This window comes from Enoplosus armatus, chromosome 16, assembly GCF_043641665.1.
Source record: "Enoplosus armatus isolate fEnoArm2 chromosome 16, fEnoArm2.hap1, whole genome shotgun sequence".
Taxonomy (NCBI): domain Eukaryota; kingdom Metazoa; phylum Chordata; class Actinopteri; order Centrarchiformes; family Enoplosidae; genus Enoplosus; species Enoplosus armatus.
Genome location: NC_092195.1, coordinates 19,456,550 through 19,478,992, shown reverse-complemented (window position 1 = coordinate 19,478,992; position 22,443 = coordinate 19,456,550). Strand labels below are relative to the sequence as shown.

The window sequence follows — 22,443 nt, the reverse complement described above, 5'->3', positions numbered from 1 at the left end:
CGAGTGAACTACATGACATCTCTGTGCGGCCATTGGCTGAAAAATGCAATTCATTCATTCGTTTTTTAAGACTCTCCTAGCACAACATCTACAGAAGACAAATTAATAACTTGTGTGCACAAACTGGTAACTTCTCCGCTCAAATCTGTTTTCTTCAAAACACTTAATTTATTGCTTCAAATGAGTAGCTTTAGCTTACATATTCTAACAAAATAAACAACACATCTAAATTGGGATGGCCTTTGGACTGAGATACAGTATGTAAAAATACTTCGGGTTTTTTGGCTGTTTAACACAATTTTGAAAGGATTCCTTAAAAGGATGTATGAAATAAATATTGTTAATTTGTGCAAAAAATTTAAAAATGTGCACCGTGCACGCAAATACATTTTTCTCGTTACCTTTTCTCGCTCGTCGTCTGTTAGGAACAGGAATAATAAGATGAGTACTATTTAGATTTTCTTGTATTGTTTTCCAGACACACAATGTCTCTCAACACCTCTCTGCCTCCTCACATCGTCAAGTCTTCCAAGAATGACCAGGCGACAACTGTGGACGTTGACGCCATCATGGACAACGTCTCCATCGTCCTCTACACGCTGACCGTCGTGCTCGGCATCACAGGGAACTCCATGGTGATCTGGGTGGCCGGATTCAAGCTCAAGGTGGATATACAGTCTGTAATGAGTTACTTAAACAGAACATTTATCATTTAAGACGAGACCACTAGACACTACATTTATTCACTCTACTCCATGATTATCTCTAATCTATTTTTATAATTAGGAGTGTGATATTCAAAATGTAATAGAGACTGAGCTCATTTCTGCATTCTGAATAGCGACTCAAACAAGCAAGCTTGGCCAGAGATGCTGGAGTGTAAACTTCCCTGAAACCAAATAAAGAGCAGGTGAGAGTTGCTCTGGTCTCTGCTATACGAGCATCTTGACTCCCACAGGGTCAATGTTTCAGTCCTGAACAGGTATTTTTCAATCCGAGACTGTAACAGCACAAAATAGGCTGAAAAAAAGACTCTTATTAAAGCCCCAAGTACACATGTCAGACCTGCTGTGTGTAGTTACGGTTGCCAAGCTGTGATTGGATAATCGCTCTTTCGGGGAGGAGTAAATTAATGGCTGCCTCTTTTCCGTCTTCCCCCTCAGCCAAAGGTCACCAACGTGTGGCTGGTGAATCTGGCGATAGCAGACCTGATCTTCTGCTTCACACGAGTCTTCTCCCTCACTAAGAAGCTCTTCTTCAACCACTGGCCCTTCGGCATCTTCCTCTGCAAGTTCAACGGCTTCTTCAAATACGCCAACATGTTCTGCTCCGTCTTCCTGTTGGCTGTGATCAGTTTGGACCGAGTGCTCTGCGTCTGGCAGCCCGTCTTCACAAGGCGACGACGCACCTTGTGGGCCGCGAGGGTGGTGGCTGCCTGCGTCTGGGCCACCGCCATCGCCTTCAGCTCTCCGTACTTCGTCTACCGCCAAGTCTACCAGGGGAAGAACAACCTGACTAAGTGCTCTGTGGACTCGAAGGAGAAGGGGGGAGACACCGGCACTAAACTGGCTCTCTACTCCATCCGCTTCCTGTGTGGCTTCATGTTGCCTTTCATGGTCATCCTCATCTGTTACATCCTGGCCGGAATTGGCATCCGACGCACCCGCTTGTCCGGGAAGTCCCGCCCCCTACGCATATTAGCGTCATTAGTCGTCGCGTTCTTCCTGTGCTGGGCGCCGTACCACTGCCTCCTGCTGGTGAAGATGGTGGATAATAAGAACATGGTGGTGAAGATCTGGCACCCCATGGCGTCGGGCATCGCCTACTTCAACAGCTGTGTGAACCCGCTGTTGTACTTCTGCATGGGGCTGGACGTGAGGGGACGGTTCAGGCAGAGTCTGGCGGGGGTTTACAAGAGAGCTCTGGCGGACGACGAGGACGGACAGACGACCCAGTCCAACGAACGCTCTGTGGATGACAGCATTGGGTCGAAACACACTACCGTTGTGGTGGCGGGAAGGAATCAGACATCAGTGGATGTAGCTAAAGTTTGAGTCTCTCCAGAGTTTCCTAAACACATCTTCGAGCATTAAAGGAGCATATTTGTGGTTTTTCATGTTATAAATTGACCTCTTTTTATTTCAGTCAGGTATGAAAGTTGTAGAGATCTCAAACACAGAAATACAGGTAGCATCTTGATATTCGTGGTGCGAAAGTTCTGTTATGGTCACATGTTAATGCAGTTGTGAGCCAACTTCCTGTTGGTGTGTTCAAAGGCGATTTGGCATCAGTACAGCAAACACTTAGCAACAATATTCTTGTTATTCTTTTCATGCTGTCTGTGTCTGTTTACTGTTAAAGACGGTGACTTGTTGAGTGTAATGGATTATCTCTCTCAGACATTTGCACATAATAGGCGGACGTGCAAAACCACAGGTGTGGTCCTTTAAGTACTGAGACTATCCTTCTTTCTATAGTAGTTTATATCACTGAGTGTTTCCTTCTCAGACTGCAGTCAATTCTTGAAGGTGCATTTAAAAAACTGCACTTATCCAAAAGATGCGTTTCTTTGAAATATTTGTCGACCAGCATAGACAATTTGTTGTGATTTCATTTGCCATTTGACTGATTGGATAAATGTTCTCAAAATGAACATGATACTTGTTGACATACTGAGGTCAGATTCACATTTTCCAGTAAGGTTGTGTTTTGATGCATGTGATTAAAGTCACAGATGAAAAGTGGAACTGTGGTGAGTGCGGAGGGTTCGGAAAGAAGGCAGAGGGAAGTGAGACTATTAAAAGGAAAGCCAGTAATGACTTTAGTCCTGACGCTGTCTGGTGTTCAGGGGTCACACTGAAGGGTAGATGGATTGAAACTGTACAGTGAGTCCACTGCATTTCAAATAATCTGTCACTTGGTTTCTATGTACATGTCTGTTTTCTTTCTGCCATCAGAAAAGTGAGTGTAACTGTAACCTCAGTACAGAAGTGTGCAGAGCGTTTATGACTTTTAGCCTAGAAGCTGGACCACCAGCATAATGAGCATCAGTTCTAAGCAACCAGCTCATAAAACGCAGCTGTACTTGCTCTGTAGATTACTTACACATCACTAGGATACATGTCTGTGCAATCACACTGTTTATCTTGTCTGCTGTTCAGGTTTTATGGGTTTTTTCTGCTCTGCTGTTTATTGTAGCAACAGTATCATGTTGAACGTTGTGGATGTAAGCTCACAGAGTTACACATGGATTTAAAATGAACTGCAGTGATGGATTATAAGCTTAGTTCTACTTTTTGAGGGTTGTAAATGTAAATGTCTGTAACACAATAACATTACTTTGTAAATACTAAATAATTTGTCTCTGCCAGTTGAGGCTCAACTCAACTAATGACACAATTTCAGCCTCCAGAGAAGCTCGGCCTTTAAGAAATGACTTTACTTTAACTGAAACCAATACGCCTGAATGGAGTTTTATGAAAAGAACATTTTGCCCACCAGCATGTGGTAATATCAGTGACGAAGCGTTTAACTTCCTCCTTTGAAAAGCTGAAATGTGACGCGATATAAACGGACAGATGAAAAATATGAAAAGAGGATGTGACCTTCTTCCATGTAACTGGACCAGTTAACCACGATACCACAATCGCTTTTTAATTATTTGCTTTTGTTTTCATGAGAGCAACAAGAATTCACCAGCCATCCTTTTTGGTAGCTTACAGCTTAAACATGAGAAACATCTCTACATCACTCTGTTTTTTTTGGTTTGTTTAAGTGCATTGAAACAGACATAAAGGACAGTTATGGTACTCTCTCTCCTTATATACTGCACATGCACACACTGCCACCTGTGTATGAAGGTGTAGATCACAGTTTCTATATGTGGAAACGCTGAACACACACTCACACCTCAAATCTACAGCTCATACACAACTAGAGGCAACTCAGATCTCTCAATCCACTAAAAATATGGTTTTAAAACAAAATAATGAGAAAAATGTTCAACTGCATTTGGATTGGCATCAAAATACGCATGAAAACATGAGCCAGGTGGTTTTATTTCACTCAGATAAGTGCAGTTGTTCATGAGGAAACAGTAAAATCCTTTGATGAATTTCAGGATCTGTACCAAAAGCAAATCGTTCCACCAAATTACATTTGAATTTTTGAGATGTCCTAACTATCACATAAAAACATAAATAAAAACATGGAAATCATCATTGTCATTGTCAATCATTGTTGTTGATCGCCTTTGTGTCTTTTGAACTAGTCAGAGGGACGGACTCTCTTGCTCTCACCTGCACACTGACATTTTAAATACAATAACTGAAGCTCAGCAATGGATCTAAGTGCACAGGAGAGTTTATATCAGGCTCGGTTCAAGAAGACGTCCCCGGTTTTTAAAACAGTGTTTGGTGACGGTTCCTGATTGGACAAGAAACTATAACTTTTTATACATACCATGTTGCAGAAATTCTGTGTACAAACAACTATTCAAATTTAGATTTAGCTTTTTGTTAAAGCTAAAGGACATTCGTGTTTTTCTCTATAATTAGTTGCAAGTTACATAGGTAGGTCTAGGAAAAATCTTAGGAAATGATGTATGGATTTGTTCGTTTTTTCGCCACCAGTAACACATTAAACATTATTTATTCTGTCTCCATTGTTGAACAAGTATTTATATTATATTATGTTACATTTTAAGAGTAATGTAATTACTTTAAAACACAGCATTAAATATTCAAGACAATATTAGATCAGAGAAGTTCAATGTAACAGTCAGCCAGTAAATATCCCAGCTTTTCACAAAACCTCATCAAACCATCATTCATTATTGATTATTATTATTATTATTAGAACAGGATAAGTGAGACACTTGACACGCAGCATAGAAAAATAGGGTTTCATCACTGTTACTCAGACATAAAAACTAAAAATGTGTTCAGAGCAGAGTTAAGATTTTCCTTCTTTACAGTCTATTGGATGGTTTAAGAGGCACCCATGTGACGCACAATAACAATAAATCAGGATTAAAGTGATTAAAGTGAAAATTTAACATTGTTTACTGACCTTCATAAAGTTTAATCTTCATATTGTGTTCATTGACAGTGAAATGTCAACGCAGACGTATAACAATAACAGAAACCTGACATTTAAAGTAAAATTAAAAAGTTCAGATCCTTCAGATAAAGAGACAGTGACACACTGTGTTACCACAGTTAGCACACAATTCAAACACGCAAACAGTCAGTTTGTTATCTTCTTCTCAGTACGGGGTTGTTTCAAAGTGCTAAGTGTTGGTTGTGTTTCAGTTCATCTTTGTTCACACCAGAGTTCCCTGACTCGCGCTGAGCAGATTTGGGAAAAAGAGGTCGTCGCTGTCTTCGACTTCATCATCCTCGACCTGCAGGGAATTCAGATAATTAGGGCACATCAATGCTTGGCCACCACACCTATAACAATAACCTTGCACTCTTGACTTGCCAGCATTTCTTCCAGTATAACCGTAGAAGGGCGTTTCTGTAGCTGACAAGTTAATTGGCCCTTCCTAAATAGCTTTGCTCCCACTCACTGTGCACAATAAATCCACAATAAAAGCACAACAAAAATTTGCAAATGTCAACTTCACATGAACACTGAGTGTGTCACTAAGGAAATATTTCTAATAAATGGGAGGCACAGAGTGTACTTTCAGACTGATATGTCCATTTGATTTGTTTAATTTATTAGTATCAATAATAGCTGCAGTAGTCAGGGATGAGAATTAAGACCCTCCTTGCCCCTTTTTCATCTTGTCATTGTAAAATCTGTACTAGTTTTATTATTCTGTGCTCTCTCGGACTACAGTTAACGAGATATAAGGTGGTGGACAAATAAGTCCAAGACTTTATTGTTATATCCCTGACTAAGTCTGACATGCTGTATCTTTATAAATACATTATTATGTTGTCAGTAAACCAAACCAAACAACACAGAGAGAAACATAGTGAAATCTTTGGTCAGCAATACAAAACGGAAGTCCCAGATCGCACAGTGAGACAAGTCCAGCGACTTTAGAGACAATTTAGAGCTTTGAAGACCAAAGACAGCCAGCATCCAAATCTGACAGTGTCTGAAAATACAGCTGCTATGATCCACATTCAAAGAAACCAAACGAGACACTGTTTGAACCGACGCAGAACACACTGTAAGTGCCACTTTTTAATATAGTAAAATGAGTGGTACCAGCAAGAGCAACAGCGGTGATGATAGCAGTATACTGCCATAGCAGCACTAGTAATAGTGGTAGTACTAGAAATACTAGTAGTAGCAATAGTAGCAGCGAGCAGCACTAGTAGTAGCACATCAGCAGTGATAGTAGCAGTAGTACAGTAATACTACTTGTAGTGGTATTAGCAGTAGGGGCTGCAGCAGCAGCAGCAGTAAAGGAGTAGTAGTAGTAGTAGTAGTAGTAGTAGTAGTAGTAACAATAGTATGTACCTGTTGCTGTGGCTGTTTTTGTTTTTCAGACTTGAACTCTGTATCCAGAAAGGCCACAAAATGGATCAGGGTGCATATTCTAAAAAAAAACACAGAACAAGCAGGTAAAAATGAACAAGGAGTAACTGATCTATCTGCATCCGGAACATCTTTGTCGTCTTTGATTTGATACGACAGGTGATTGGGTACCTGTGATACAGCATGGCTATGAACTGGATGACCACCAGCAGGGCGAAGGACAGGATGAACATGAAGCCCAGAGGGTCGATGTACATGTACTCTCCAGTGGACTGCAGGTTGATGTCGACCTTTGGCACCTGGATGAAGATGGACGTCTCTGAGAGCTGGAGAGTGAAGGTCGCTATGAGCCAGAAGGCGTTGCAAATGAAGTAGACGAAGGTAATCTGCACAGGGGAAGAGAAAAGAATATTCATTTCATTACAATTTTACGTTGTCATTCATTTGATAACAGCATCATTGTAGGGTTTCACAAACATTTATTTTGTTTAATTCACCACTGTGACACATAGTTACCTTGTTTCTCAACTCCTTGAGTTGATCAGCCATTTCCTTCTGCTTCTTTTTGTTCTCAGGCAGAGGCTCCAGGTATTTGGTTGTCAGATCTCTGAAGAACTGCTCCTCTTCCTGCAGAGAAATACAGAAACTCTCTCAATAAAGTGTTATGCTTCATGTATATATCATGCTGCTTAAAAGTTGGAGTAGGGTTGGAAAAACATATCGTTTATATGGTTGACTTAAAGGTGCATGCCAAAATCCGCAATTATGAAGCAGTTTGATGGATTTTTTTCACTATTAAAATCTTTCCATGCTGACACTAACTGCACAAATATCATCATGACTTTCCACTTTTTTCCATTATTTTTTGGATTATTTAGTGTTGGGGCTGTTTGCAGAGCTGGATTAAACATCACAAGATTAAAAACTGATATCTCTGACCCAGATAATCACAGAGTCACATAATTTAAACACATTTCAACTTTAAAAGTGCAGCGAATGTCTTGCCAATATGGCCGTTACGACACATTTTCATCCCAATCAAAGAGACAGAATCAGGGACGGACAGAGGCGATCACACGTAATCTTTAGCAGCGGTAATAAAGAGACACAGGACAGCTATGATGCAAATATGAGACATTTACGTTTCGTGATAAAATGAGAAATTTGCACCTGGTTGAGTTTATCCTCCTGCAGCCGCATGTCATCAGACAAACTCTGCAGCTGTGTGACCCAACCTGAAGAAAAGAGCAAGACAGGAAAATATTACTCAACATGAAAGTATGTCTATCATCAATTTTTGCAACCGATTTTAAGCTAAGTTTTGCTAAAGTCCCTCATATTAGAACTTACACTGGTTAGGGCAGGTGAGAACAGGCTCCTCTTGCCTGAAACAACATAAAAAATGACTCAATCAATGTGTCCACCAACTGAACCATCTAACACTTCATACTGCATGGTTGACAACTCAGTATACATTATGGGTTTCAGGAGTTTCTCCACTTACTGATAATATGGCCAACATTACATTTGATCAGATCTTACCTTCGCTCCTCCTCAGGCAGCCTCACATCGTCCACGATGGTGTTTTGGGGTTGAGGTTCAGGCTCTGCGGCCTCTGCGACGATGAGCTCTTCTGCACTGCCTCTCTGACAGAGTTTTCTACAGCATTTGGCCCTCGTGAAGAACCATACGAATGCGCTTTTGGCTGCAAGGAGAACGATCAGTTTCAGCTCAACTCAAATCTCAAATATAGCAGCATCGTGTAACTGATTAATAGTGTTAGTAGTTTAAATGAGGAAATGGGAAAGGGTCCTATGTTTGCATCAAGCAGAGCAGCCTAAGTGAAGACCCTTTATACTGAAAACCATGTAAAAACCATGTCATTTCACAAATGTAATTTTTGTTGTTTTGGAAACTCTCAATCCCCTAGCCTGGGAGCCAAACAAATCTGCGAGCTCATGTTTTATTTGCTCTGGCAGGTGCGTCTGGCCCCCCTCCCGTTCAGACAATCACAACCGCCGTAAGCGCCACTGAGGCATTTTCATAAACAACGATGGCTGCCGCTGATGTGGAACGTTCTGAATCTATCACGTCAGTATTAAACGAACTGGACGGTAGCTCACGTTACGTACATTATGTTGAACTAGAAGCCACATGAATTGGATGTTGGAACTAGCTACCTAGCCCAGAAGCCCGCCGCTACATCACATGTTTCGTTGCTCTGATTGGCTGAAGCGCATTTTGTTCTGCGCCCGTTGATAACCCCCCCCTGGAAATCGCAAATGAACTGAGAGGCTCCAGACTCGTTTGCATTTGTGAATTGGTCTTTTGATACCAGGCTAGCAATCCCCAGCGCCTTAAGTAGTTTTAAGAACAGTTGACACTATTTTGATGTTTTCACTACAGGGTGAGTGAATTTGTTAATGACACGATTAATTATATCACAGAAGGTTGCTGGATTACTCAATAACTGGTCCAGTGTGACTCAGCATGTGAAATGTGTAAATAACTGGCTGTAAAACAACAAATATTAGGAGTTATTATCGTTCTTCAAGTACACATGTACAATATTCTATTCTAGCTTTAGTTTCGACTAGTATCTACCTTTCTGGGCTGGGGTTTGTGGGGGGCCGGCTGCAGGTTTGGCAGCTCCGGCAGCAGGCGCTGTCTCTCTGGTGCCCCAGGACACGTTGTTCAGGTTGACCATGGAGTAAATGGCCAGCAGCAGGTAGGCGCTGGGGATGCAGACGATGTAAAGCAAGCCGAAGCACACCAGGCCAACCTCCTGAGGATGCATGAGTGCAGTAATGATGTAAAAGCAGGCGAGGGCGATGATGAAGAGGCTGCTGGGACTCAGGATGGTTTTGTCCTTCACCATGTTGCCTGATGGAAGATAAACAGATGGAAAATGACACTTAGAAGCCAGAAGTCTTTTCGTATTAACAGGCTTTGTTGACTGTCGAGTTTGTGTCTAACATACCTATTATGGTAAGTGCTGCTATCATCATGAGGAAGGCGTACAGGATGCTCATGATCCCTGCTACATGAATCTGAGTGTCTGACTTGAGCTTGAAGCTGATACCGAGGAAGATAACAGGAGGTATCACGGCCATGACCAGAGCAGCGTTGGGGTGGATGTCAAGCAACACAGTCAAGCTACCTGAATGGTAGACAGGACGCAAACAAAAGAACTGGTTTTCAAAACACATAGTTATGTCACCATGACCTAATGTAATAAACCACACCCATTCATTAGCAATAAACCTTTTATCACCTGAGCAACAAATTACATGGTACTGGAAATTGAGTAATCCATGAAATCCATCAAAATGTCTTCCACCATCTAATAATGAATTGATTTTAACTTTGTTTTATAACCAAATAAACTTTTCAACAGGATAATCTGTAGATATATTGTTTTAACTGCATGCTCAGTGGGCACTGGTGGATATTGCTGTCTAGTAACAAGCACCTGTTGTAGAAGTAATATACATGAAAACAAATACTTTTGCATAAAATTAAGAATTGCACGATCCACAAATCGGCTCTAATGCTTAAAGTAAAACCGTAAAATCTTCATTTCCTGCTAAGCTTTTTTTATTTGGCAGTAAAATAACATTAACCTCAAAAACAAGCCTGACCTGCAATCATAATGACGACGGTGGAAGGTGCCAGTATGGACGAGGCCAAGCTGAAGAGCTGGTAGAGCATGTAGGGTTTGGACAAGGACGGGTTCCTCTTGGAAACCAAGGTGCTAGAGCCCAGTAAGTCCACAATGTTGGCCATGGTGGACGGTCCCCATCGACGACGCTGAACATGGAAAGTAAACATTATCATGAATCACATGGTAAAATGTTCAAATATTAGACGATGATGATGTAGTATTTCTGTGGCTCGCCATACTTTCAGCTGAAGAACCAGCGTGTTCAGTAATCCAGTGTTTTGTTGGTCGAGACAAAGCTCCATTGTGGTTTTCTTAGTCATTTAAGCAACGTCATTTAATGAGGTAAGTTATATAGGAAGATATTTTTAAAGTAATGATTAAGCTTCTACATCTTATTTCACAATGCCATCATTGTCAGAGTGCCAGAATAGTTTTGGCTTAGATAATTGTACTTTTTCATATTGACACATGCCTGGTAATTATCTTTAATGATCATGAGTCTGTTCTTTGGCACGGCACTCAACAAGTTTGTATCTGGTCCAAAAAGTGCTGCAAGGACAATGTCGCTGTATTTGTCACCCGTAGGCAACACGCGCAGATCAGTGTTCTCTGCCTCTACAGCAGCAGGCCCAGAGTTAGCACAGCACCCTGCTGAATACATCTGAATTACAAAAGGCTTTGAATGGCTCACCTGGTTGTAAAACTCTTTAAACTCCTCCGGGGCATTGGTGTAGGCGTCAGAGGCTGCGTTGTACTCCACTCTCCATCCCTGCTTCAGCAGCAGAGTACACAGCCAGCGGTCTTCACCTGCAGGGACGATCATAGAGATTGTCAGACACAAATCAAGAGAAAGTGACATTTAGCAACTGCAGTCAATTGGTCTTCATTGATCTGCGGAAAGAACAGCAGGCAGGAGGTGCTAAATATTTAGCATAAATATTTGTGCTTAGCGACTGACTTTCTTATGAAACGTCTTGCACTTACAAGCAGCTTGGTTTGAGCTATAGACACTGCTGAGAGTTAATTAACACTTAGAGGATTTCAGCTGGTATGCAAGAAAACACCTGACATTAAGTAACACACCCTCTGGCAGTGAAAATACAGCAACAGTACAATTATATACAATTCACTTAAACATGCTTCATTTCTGTTCTGCTCCTGGTTTTTCTCTTACCTTGGTCATACTGGATGTGGTGTAGAGCCTTTGAGGGCTTGACGGTGTATTTTTTCATCACATTGTCGTCCATCAGCGCCGCTGCTCTGAACAGACTGAAGCAGCCGGGGCTGCACAGCACGCAGCCGAACACATGTTCTGCTGTCTTGTGCAGCCAGTGGCCCACTGCGTATTCAAACTTCTGGTACCACACCATGGGACCTGCCAGGGAAATACAGGACTGTTACTACAGAAACTGTGTGTATTTGTCTGGGAGAGTTTCTTTGATTTGCAATGTGTTGATCGTCTTGAGCTGTGGGGCAACTGGCCACAAAAAGTACACTTGTCTGAAGTGAATGGAGGATTAAAGCCAAGACTCTCCATACGCAGCGAGGCCTGGTATTGTAATGCATGAATTAACTTAGGTTGATTTAAAATGGACTGTACAATTGGATGCTGGGATCCCAGTAGTTGTTGCTTCTGACTTGTCTTTATTGATCGATCACCAACCTGATCCAGTGGGGTGAATCCTGCCGCACGCTGCCCCGACAAGCGGGTACATTTTCAGACGATCGATGAGCAGCATCACAGCAGCCGGCTGGAAGTCTGTGTCCCCATCCAAAGCCAGGAGGTAGGTGTTGTGCTTCTCTTTCTGGAAGAACAGGCACAGTTTGCTCTGTTTTACATGTGACTACTTTTCATATAGAAATATATACAGTATGATTGTATGTTTGTGTCTATGTGTGCACTGGTTCATGTGTTTTCTCTCATCTCACCTCAAACTCTCTTTTCAGCTCAGCCTCGTCTCCTCCTTTCTCCCACCTTTTGAAATACTTGGTCGCAACTTTCCAGCCCAGGAGATAGTACAAGTACATGATCTGGAAAATACAAAATACTATTCAGCAAACACACCCTATCTCTTAAAAACTACATGAATATATTGTAAATTTTGATTTAAAAAAAACAGGTTTATGTTCAATATGGATGGATGGAATATTTGAAATCAAATTATCGCACTACTCGCAGCAAAGGTGGAAAATGCAGTATTCATTTTCAAGTAAAGACCCAAAGATGTTCCCCAAGAAATACTATCAGAAGCAATTAAATGTTCTTGAAAAAAGCGAACTTTAGGTGTCAACTTTTGCTCCACAAAGAAATCATCCAATTCAACATTTGAAAGAAATCACAACTCAGGCAACGACCGTACATGTTTAAGCACTAATTGACATTTTAAACTGGATAGTAACTCAAACTCAATCGCATAATGTTCCCCACCTGAGACCACCGCTTCTTGTGGCGGATGAGTTGCTTGTCTTTGAAGTGAACGATCAGACTGTTTCCATGAGGCATGGTGACCACCACACGTCCTCCGTACGGCGTCCTCACAATCTTCTGATCAGGGACCTGCTGCTGCTTTTTAAAGAGGCCTTTATCCATGTTTACGAAGATACTGGGGACAGAGGATGAAAGATATTTCAGCTTCTGTGAAAGTGATATAAATGTGATGTCTCATTCCTTGACTTTTCTATAAATCAAACTGGAGTTTTTACCTGTAAACTTCTCTGAGAATTTCCACAAGCATCTCTGCATATTCATTGACATGGCGCCCACGACTACCGGGAACATCTCTGAAGGCGTCGTCGAAGTAGATATGGCCCTCGAAAGTCACATCGCTTTTTTCTTGTTCTTCCTTCCTCGGCCTGTACTTGTCCAGTCTGGGGAGTTACAAGAATCACACAAAGCTACTGTGATGATGCTAAATTGAAGCTGAAAAAAAAAAATCAAATGGGAATTCGACCATGATGAAATTGGAGGTTGTTACATTGCGATAGAGATGTTTTATTTTGCTAAAATCCCCCAAGACTGCACATGTTTTCCATGAATGTTCAGGATTTTGAAGAGAACTGAAGTGATGAAACCGAATTGTACAATCCAAGATGACAGCCGTGATTTGTGCACCTGGACATCAAGTTTTAAACTCCCAAGACAGCAAACACCCTTAATTTCCCTTGAGCACAAAACTAAATATATACTTCTGCTACAGTTTTCGGTCTACAGGTGACCACAGTGATCAAAACCATGACCGACCTAAATGCACATCAATGTGACAACAACTAAACTACTCCCTAAAAATTTAAATTAGGAAGTTAATGTTTCTGAGGGCACTCATAGGCAACCTGTGTGAGACTTACCGAAATATTGAAATAATTATCTTCAACATCTCGTTGTAGGTTTCATGCCACATGGTCGCGCAAAGGAACACTTTCACCGGTTCTTGTGGTCTGCATCTGGAAATGACAAGATTTGCATTTTTGAGAAATGGGTTTTACATTGTAAAACTGACATTATGCATCTCAGAGGCTTAATCCTGACCTCAAACTGCCATAAACCTCTGCACTACAGTACAAAGATAATCTTAACCTTCACACTTATCTCAATCTATTTTAATTTAGTTAAAATAGGGACGTTTCGGCCTATTCATACAATGATAGTTAGACATGGTGATACCTGAGAGGTTTTAAGATCCATTGTGTCATTTTGAAGTCGTTTGGTTGAACACTAAGCGTCATGGAATTTATTTTTGAAGCCCCATATTGTGTGAGTGAGACTGTGTTTGTAAACTTTGGATTTTTTGAACTTTTTATTTATGTAAGTTCGTATATAAAGTGTCATGGAAGAAAAAAGAAGGTTTGGAAACAATGACAAACAACTCAACCTTACCCCAGTCTAACCCCAGTCTTAAACTAACCAAAACCAAAAACCTAAACTAATTGCGCCATAACCACTTTAAGAAGTCCAAACTTGAACCTCACTTTGTAGGGTATTGCTGATCTTCCCAACACACACACACACAACACCCACACTTACTTCTTCAGCCTGTCAGACGTCTGGATGTCAAATCGAGTGTTAAGAAGCAGTGACTGCTCTAAAAATCCTCCCTCATACAGCCTCCTGACGAAGAGGTCCTGAGTCCTCTGGATGCGAAACAGATTGAGGTGCCAGAGGTGGAGAGTGGCCAACACAAGGCCCAGCCACCAGGACACTGCTGAACCTGAACGAAGACGAATGAAAGGAATGACTTAGTTATTCCATACATTTCCCATGATGCCTCACCACAACAGAATGGGTGAACGCTTTACATAAAGATGGTGACCAACAGTGCTCGCAAAGAATTAATCTGCTACCACAGTTTATTGGACATCCTGCAAGTTAGATCACCAAAAGACCATTTCTGAAGGGGGAAATGTTTAAGGTTCAAACATGTTCCTGATTATCTCTTGATGTGTGGTGTCACACTGTAGCGCCAGTTTATTACCTGTCAGTATGCCAACGTCAGTTATCTTGGACATGTCCAGGAAGCACAGAGTGTGTGTAACATCCAAAACCAGATGTGGGAACACGCCGCCGCTCAAGCTGTGGTTTCTTCCGTCTACAACTTCACTGCAGTAGCCTGTGAAGTTGATGCTTGCGGTCCCGTTCAGACTTGTTCTGTAGTCCTGATAGTAAACGATAACGGGGACGATGAGCAGAACCATGACAGCCAGAGAGGCCAGGTACAAAGGCAGGATGAAGCATCGTCGCAGGGCGTGCATCTTGCAGGCTACCAATGAAAACCAGTGGCAGAGTGCAGAGGAGACCAGCTGGACCCCAATGATGATGGCTATAATTTTTGTCTCACGCCTCGGGATGGAGGTCACTATGTCCCAGTCCATCTTGGCCAGAGGGACGTAGGCTCCGAGCACACAGGCGGTCACCGCGATCCTGAGCAGGCTGGAGAGGATGTGCAGCACATTCTGGCACTTTCTCACATCTCTGCACAGGTTCTTGAGGAAGACGGAGCTGCTGTTCTCACTGATCAGTCTCAAGTAGCTCTCCCACCAGTTGAAAGACACCAAGAAGGAGCCACCAACAGCCAGACCCACCCAAGTGATCATTTTGATATCAGAAGGGTCTTTCGTGATGTATAAGACGAGGAACAGGATGTAACCGAGCAAAATGAGGATGAAGGCGGTGATGGACGGCACCAGGAAGCGGTTCCTTTCTTTGGCAGTGCACTGAGTGATCACTTGTAGGAGTGCAGAGAAGACGGCAACGCCGTTCAGTATCGTCACGTTGGTCACGATGTCCAGGTGTGGCATTGCCACGATCGTGAGAATCGCTGCACCCAGAGCCACTATGAACTCAAAGAACAGAACCTGAAGAAGAAGCAGAAGAAAATTGAAGAATTTACATTGAAGAAAACATTTTTCGTCATTCACTCTTATTAGAGTTTCTAGGTGCACATTTTTTGTTTACGCATCATTTCAGCTTTACATTAAAACTGTTAAAGGCAGACATAAACATAAAGGCAGGCAGTATTTGGACTGTCCTGGTTTGCAACATTATATTGAAAACATCAAATTTCAATATTAGAAATAATATCAAATAAGACCCAAAGGAAGGAGAAAACCTCATGACTGTTTTTCACTTAGAGAAACTGGAGTCTTTTGGTTTTTATCACTCAATTTATTGAAAGATTCACCACGTTGCAGTTTTCTACCAGGAAACACATGTGATATATGTAAACTGTAACTCACCAATGCTACAGTCTTTTTAGCCGGCAGCTTTGAGGATTTGTAACACGCCTTCCAGATGCTCTTTTGTATGAGCAGCACACTGGAGGCGATGAGAGAGCAGCCGATGCACAGCAGGGCGACGGGTTTCTGCTCATCTGGGAGGGTCTTGGTGCCTTCGTTGGACAAGGTGATGAGGAGGAGGAAGGACGTCTGGAACAGAGAACAAAGTCGCGGCAGGACAGAAAGATATAAGAATGAGAATGAGAAAGGAAAACACAGAGAATCAAAATTGGAGACGAAATAACTTTTATTTTAAATGTTAATTTTTACCACTACTACACTACTGCCCTGTAAAACAGTTTCCCAGGTTTCCCAAAATATATCAAAGCTGTCCCACTAAAAACCTAGATTTAATTGAAGTTATAATCCCCATGCAAGACCAATGGTTGATTTAATTTTTCTAACTGAAACAAACTATGTATATATTTATATTTATTTATTTATATAGAACAAACCTTGCTACATAGAGCCAATCCGAACACAATCACAGCGACTACACTGAGGGAAATGGTCTTTAGTAGTTTGATCATCTTCCACGGCGTCTGTTCATCTTCAATGATGGGGACCTCTCGGCAGGAATCCCACAGCCTCCTGGTTAAAGACAGCAAACATGTCAAACTCTGAGGTGGCTGCAGGTAGAAGCTGATATTGGTAGGAAGTAATGAACGAAAGGTAAGAAGGCAGGAGGGAGGGGGAGAGTTTGTTGGGTGAGCAGAACGGTAGGAAGCAGGATTGGTTATTAGATACATTAGAAAGTGAAAGACCGAGATCTCCTCAGATAGGTGTGGTTAGATCATTTAGGAAATTACTAAAGAAATTAAGAAAATGGACAAAGAAATGTTTAAACAAATCTATAAAATGTCCAAAATGTTGTGTAAATATGATAAATATATATATATATATATATAGAGAGAGAGAGAGAGAGATGGAAATATATTTTATATATATGTATATCTTGATAATGTTTTAATTTTTAATTTCTTTTTTGCTCTTTTCATTTACTTTATTTGATGCAGTACTTAAAGGATATCTAAAACTACACTTGCTCCTGTAATGAAGTTTAAACATGAATGTGAATATGAATGATGATGATGATGATGATGGACAGGATGAGGTCACAATAGAATTTACAATCCAATACAACAAAACCACAAACCAAAGCCTCAAAAATGACTTCATGGTCAACAAAAACTGAACTTTATTGGCATCACAAAGGCAGACTTGCTGGACTGGATCACATAGACGTGTACAGGTTTTCATTATTTTTTGTCCACTCTTTATATATCTTGTAAAAAAAAATTTTTTATAAATGTCCCATAATTTATTTAATTGATTTGTGCACTCTAAAAGACCAAACTACTAAATAATAACTTTGAATAATAAATATAAATAAAAAATATATTATTTTAAGGTAGTTTATGAACATAGATGTATTTACCCATTTTTGACTTAATCCACTTACTGAAAAATAATGAAATATTTTCTTGTTTTCTACCTGAAGAGGTAAAATGTTGGTAACCAAGGAGGTTAAACTGCTAATCACTAAAAGTCATACTGTAGTACTTTTACTTAACGCCTCTTGTAATTGATTCCTCCTTTAAATATCAACTAATAAATAATACATATTAGTAATAATAGATGAAAAAAGTTTATGCATTTTAAGAACACGTCTACTCACTTGGGCAAGCTCCTGTCTTCATCCATGTTTCTGCCTAATGTGTTCACCTTGACTGCAGCTCTGCAGATAACAAACTACTTAACATGATGCGTTTCGTCCAGATGTCATCGTCATCAGCAGAATCCCAACTACGTTAAACCCGTCTTTAAAAGGCAACACCCAAACTCTGTGAAAAGACCTGAGAGACTGGATCACATGCCTTTATAAGTCATTTCCTCCCAAATCTAATTTAACATTTTCATTGTTGTTGTAAAATATTGGGGGTTTTTTCAATATAAAACTGCTGATATCATGAACACTCTGGCCTCAAAGGGTTAACGAAGAAATAAGACAATAAGCATGCTTTTGGTTTTCACCAGCTGATTCAAACTCCTCACTGTATTATTCAGAGGCTGAAACTGAAACTGAAACGTTACAGTCTTTAAAAAACTGCAACTCATCAGCAATTATGGATCAAGTTCCATTAAATCAGGAAAAAATAATAGAAAAATATTCATATTCGGTCAAATGGATGAATGTTATTTACGTATTTGTACTTTCATTCTCCTTCTAAAAAAAGTTTAGTGTGTCTGCTTACAATTCATGTCTTTTATTTCCATTCACAGTATTTTTTACACATATGGTTATTGTCACAAAGCATTAAGCAGAAAATATTTGAGAAACGATGCCCTCGTCACAAATGTGTATTATGCACTGTAAAATACATCTTGTGCTCGCGCAGTTACTCTTTAAAAAAAAAAAAAGGAGAATATTTCACTAGATAAATGTCAAATTCCAAGGGTGAAAATATGAATTGTGAGTCTTTTTTATACTTTATTTGTACACAGAAAAAAAAACTATATAGTATATATATAGTTTTCTGAGTTACACACCAGCACCAGCTCTCATGTGCCGTATTAACACTACCTGGCCTCAGGTTTAGTTTATGGCAATTTGATTAAAGCCATACAGTATTTATCTAGACATATGCACCATGTGACCACAGAACGAATAATAATTATCTTACTGTAAAACTAGATTCTGTCACCGGGCCCCTCAAAAAGGCGGGGCCACAACATTGGCTCATAATGCAAGAATTGTGCAATTCCCTCAAATATCAACAGTTAAGTACATTTCCAGTTAACCTCTGGCTTCTGGGACACCTGTAGGTCACGATGGTTGAAGGAGGAACGAGACAAACTAGATATCAAGTCATTATCCAAAGTACAGTTTATTGTCTCACACTTATCAGTTATTCCACTGTAGCCTGTTCACACGCTTCAATACATCAACAGTGGAGAAACTTTGGCTGATCGAGGCTCCAAAACTAAGTGCCTTAGCAACCAATCGTACAGTATCTCTTCCAATAAATACCAAGCGGCGTGAAAATGGGACCACACCCAAATGAATGAATGAAACACGTTGGACTGCAGAGAGACCTGTACTTCAGGTTGAAGACACATAACTTTTAAGCAGATCGAATGCACAGTGTTTTTAAGGAGGGAGTGTATTCGTTATTATTATATTAATATATATATATATTATATATCAGGCTTTTCATACACAGACAATAATTGTCAGTAGAATATATTCATTATTGGTTTCATTTCATGCGATTTGTTCGCGATAAGAAACAGAATATCACCCGGCTCATCCTTTCATTTTGAGATTTAGGTTTTCAGAAAACATTTTGGTTGTGTGTCTGTGAACTGTAAAACACCAAAACACCAAACTCATTTTCAGAAAAAGTATTGTTGGCAGTCTGTACATCGTATTCAATGTACGTAAACTGATTTGTGTCGCCTTGTTTGGCTAGTTTGACACAGAGGGATGCGGAGTTGTGAGTTTTGTTTAAGTTGAGCTGTTAATGAGTCACCTCAAAATACCTCCGTGACATATATAATGTCAGATACTTAACCCTCTAATCATCGCTTTTCTTAATCTCTGAAATCAGCTGCTATTGGCAAACATTCAGAACATTCCACGTAATCTTTACACCGAGGATCTATTGTCTTTGATTGTACTGTGTCATAATACTACGGATGTTCTGACTGCACAGACAGATTCAGGTCAGTCAAATGATGGCATCAGGGAACAAGCCAGGATTATAAATACAATATGTCGTACATTTTGTTTTCTTGTGTCCTCTTTTGCTCTCCACACTGACTGTTTACCTGCATGCAACTAAAGCCGAACATGACCGCTGGGACTACAAACGGACTCATATGCAGATATCTTTTTTATAGAGATTAAGTAACTCAGCACTTCTGATTGGTTGAAACTGATGTCCCGCTGTTTATAACGGCACACGGTGTCTGTGCAATTACAAGATTTTGATTGGTCGTGACAACACTCGGAAACCTTTATAGGCTTAAAGTGTGTTTCTGTAGTAGAAAGTAGAAACATCTTGTCAGGTTTTATAGGACACCAATGCGCATGAGTGGACATGTCAGTCATCATGTGGTTGTAATGTGAAACAGTGCCTTGCAACAAGTTATTGTTTCTCTTATGTGCTGCTGCTGCTCTCTAGTGGCATGCAACTGTGTGAGCTTGAATGCAAATGTGTGTCCATGTCTAAGTTCAGTTATTCAGCTCCGGTATATGTATACATACTTCATTAGCTGTCTGTCTAGTCTGTTTATGGAGCGTTGGACGAAGATAGAATACATTTTCACATGCGTACATACTCACCTCACATAAACCGCCAATTTATCTTCCATTTGATGAACTTCGATATATTGTTGGTGACTTTGTTTGATTTGAGTAAAGCCTGAAAGATAGTAATCCCCTGCAGCTACTTTAAGATTAATGCTAACGTAACATGCATTAGCACTTCTTCCTCACATGCTTTAGACAGGAAGTGTTTTTCTGTTAATGATCCAATGATTTTATGCATCACAAAGTAATTTACCAACCGCACAAAGCTTGTTAGCCGCTCCAGGTAAGCTACGGACAAACTGAGATGTTGTGATCTATTATATATCTTCAGAAGATACTTTAGCTGCCTAAAGAGATCTGAAGCCTTTCGTGTGAGCGGCATCGTTGAACTTTAGGTGTTGTCGTGGCCTTAGATACACATCCCTTAATTAAGGTGTCACTGTCATTTCAGCTTGTGCCTCTGCAACATCCCATCCCCTCATAAAACGCTTCTTCTTAAATGAACTATGACTGCTACATGCACAACCTAACCTAATTATCAGTCCGCGTGGCTCAGAGGGAACATGTATACAGGTGATTATTACAGTATGTGATGGAGCCAGTGAATGTGTTTTAAATGCACATACATTCAGTTTTTTTGTCTTGTTCTGCATGTTCACATTTGTACTGCTTTTGTCAGCTGCTTTGCATACAGCATCTGGTATTAATGACACACCCTGAGGCAAAGAAGATCTTCTGATTGCTTCACTAAGCGTCATCCAAAAAATGTTGGTGTTGTCAATTTCTTCTTCATTCCCCAGATGTAGGCGATGATCCGATGATGGAAGGAAACTCCGCTGATACTGACTTTTTACATAATATTCTTTATTAGTATCAAATAATACACATCATAGGCATGACTCCTGAGTAATTCAAGAAGCTCTTAGCACTAAATACAAGACCAGGTTAGCCCAGAAGAAACTGCTGTATAACTTTATAGTTTTATATTAGGATTAGGATCATTAGGATTTGCACTGGCCTCACCTTTGTGTCTTAACCACCCAATCATTTCTCCAGGGTGTGTTTATTGTTCCTGCTTTACGGACGTCACTTAAAACTATGTAATGGGGCTAGGAAAGGCCCAGGACCATCGAACCATTAGTCCCTTTTTCTGTCCCCATTTAATCCTGCACTCACTGATTTGTTTTGGCTGCTTGGAGGAAATGCAACAAGCTGTAAACACAACACTGACATATAAAGTTGACATATGACATGTTACCAAACAGTGGTTTATTTACACATTGAGAAAACATGGAGGAACATTATTTGGAGTCGTGTTTCTGGCCACCTGAAGAATGCAAGTCCAATATTCGCTCTCTTTAACTCTGGTTTGCTCGTATTGGAGTCTTGTAAATAAGGTTCACGTAAACTTCCAAGGTGTAATTCTGACTGGGGAACAGCTCCGACTCTGTACTAAATAATAAGGAAGTGCCAGAAAACAAAACAAATATGGACGCCTCTCATCCACCAAAGACCGTCGTTCAATATGATTAGACAGTATTTTATTCCTCACAACGCCGACTCTGTAATCATACAACTGTCTCGATGATGGGAACATGACAATCTTTCCCACCACTACCATCCGTCACATATGACGTGAAGTACAGCCTCACAGAGCCGGTAGCATGGCTGTTCATTACGGCACTGAGGGTTTTATATCGTTGCTATTTTTCACACATCACAGTTGTCCTGTTATTACCTCGTCACTGCCAACACAACGCATGCCAATAAAGAAATAGGCTAATGAGAGAAACAGTGACAAGAATAGTCTGATGGGAAGCTGTCCTGGCAGCCGTGAAGCACACTGAGCCGCAAATGCCCTTATTTTGAAACACTTAACTTATAAAAAAGACATTTCAATCATCTCCTTCCACTCCGAGACATTAGATGAAATAAAGCAGGCCAACGGGAAGAATATTTACATTTTAATCCAATCAAAGAGGACATCGTCACACAGTGTACATTGCAACCAATAAAACTGTTTCAACGCTGTGTGTTACACTGTTCTGTTTGAGCCGTTGAGCTGAACCAACCTCAGCCATCAATGTTGCAGGAGACTGCATGCTTCTGCAAACATGTCAAAAGAACAAGTGCATAAGAAAGTAAAATTCAGTCAAACAAAACTGAACTTTAACATTAATAATGTTACATCCCTGAC

The 22,443-nt window shown here is 40.5% G+C and overlaps 2 protein-coding genes across 2 annotated transcripts; one reads left to right on the top strand and one right to left on the bottom strand.

The window, feature by feature from the left end:
- The first annotated feature begins 485 nt into the window (after positions 1–485).
- On the top strand, positions 486–2,054 carry LOC139299403 (fMet-Leu-Phe receptor-like). Its single transcript, XM_070922303.1, has 2 exons — positions 486–665; positions 1,164–2,054. The coding sequence occupies exons 1-2, from the start codon at positions 486–488 to the stop codon at positions 2,052–2,054; spliced, it is 1,071 nt and encodes a 356-aa protein (XP_070778404.1).
- Positions 2,055–5,323: 3,269 nt separating this feature from the next.
- On the bottom strand, positions 5,324–17,635 carry LOC139299281 (chitin synthase chs-1-like). The gene is made up of 22 exons (XM_070922188.1): positions 17,610–17,635; positions 16,387–16,522; positions 15,893–16,081; positions 14,632–15,511; positions 14,184–14,367; positions 13,508–13,603; positions 12,866–13,030; positions 12,591–12,765; positions 12,092–12,193; positions 11,826–11,967; positions 11,337–11,537; positions 10,854–10,969; positions 10,140–10,308; positions 9,479–9,658; positions 9,103–9,381; positions 8,041–8,203; positions 7,849–7,883; positions 7,669–7,733; positions 7,015–7,125; positions 6,670–6,884; positions 6,481–6,559; positions 5,324–5,404 (listed from the first exon to the last, which is right to left on the bottom strand). Exons 1-22 carry the CDS (start codon positions 17,633–17,635, stop codon positions 5,324–5,326), a joined length of 3,789 nt encoding a protein of 1,262 aa, XP_070778289.1.
- Between the last annotated feature and the right edge of the window lie 4,808 nt (positions 17,636–22,443).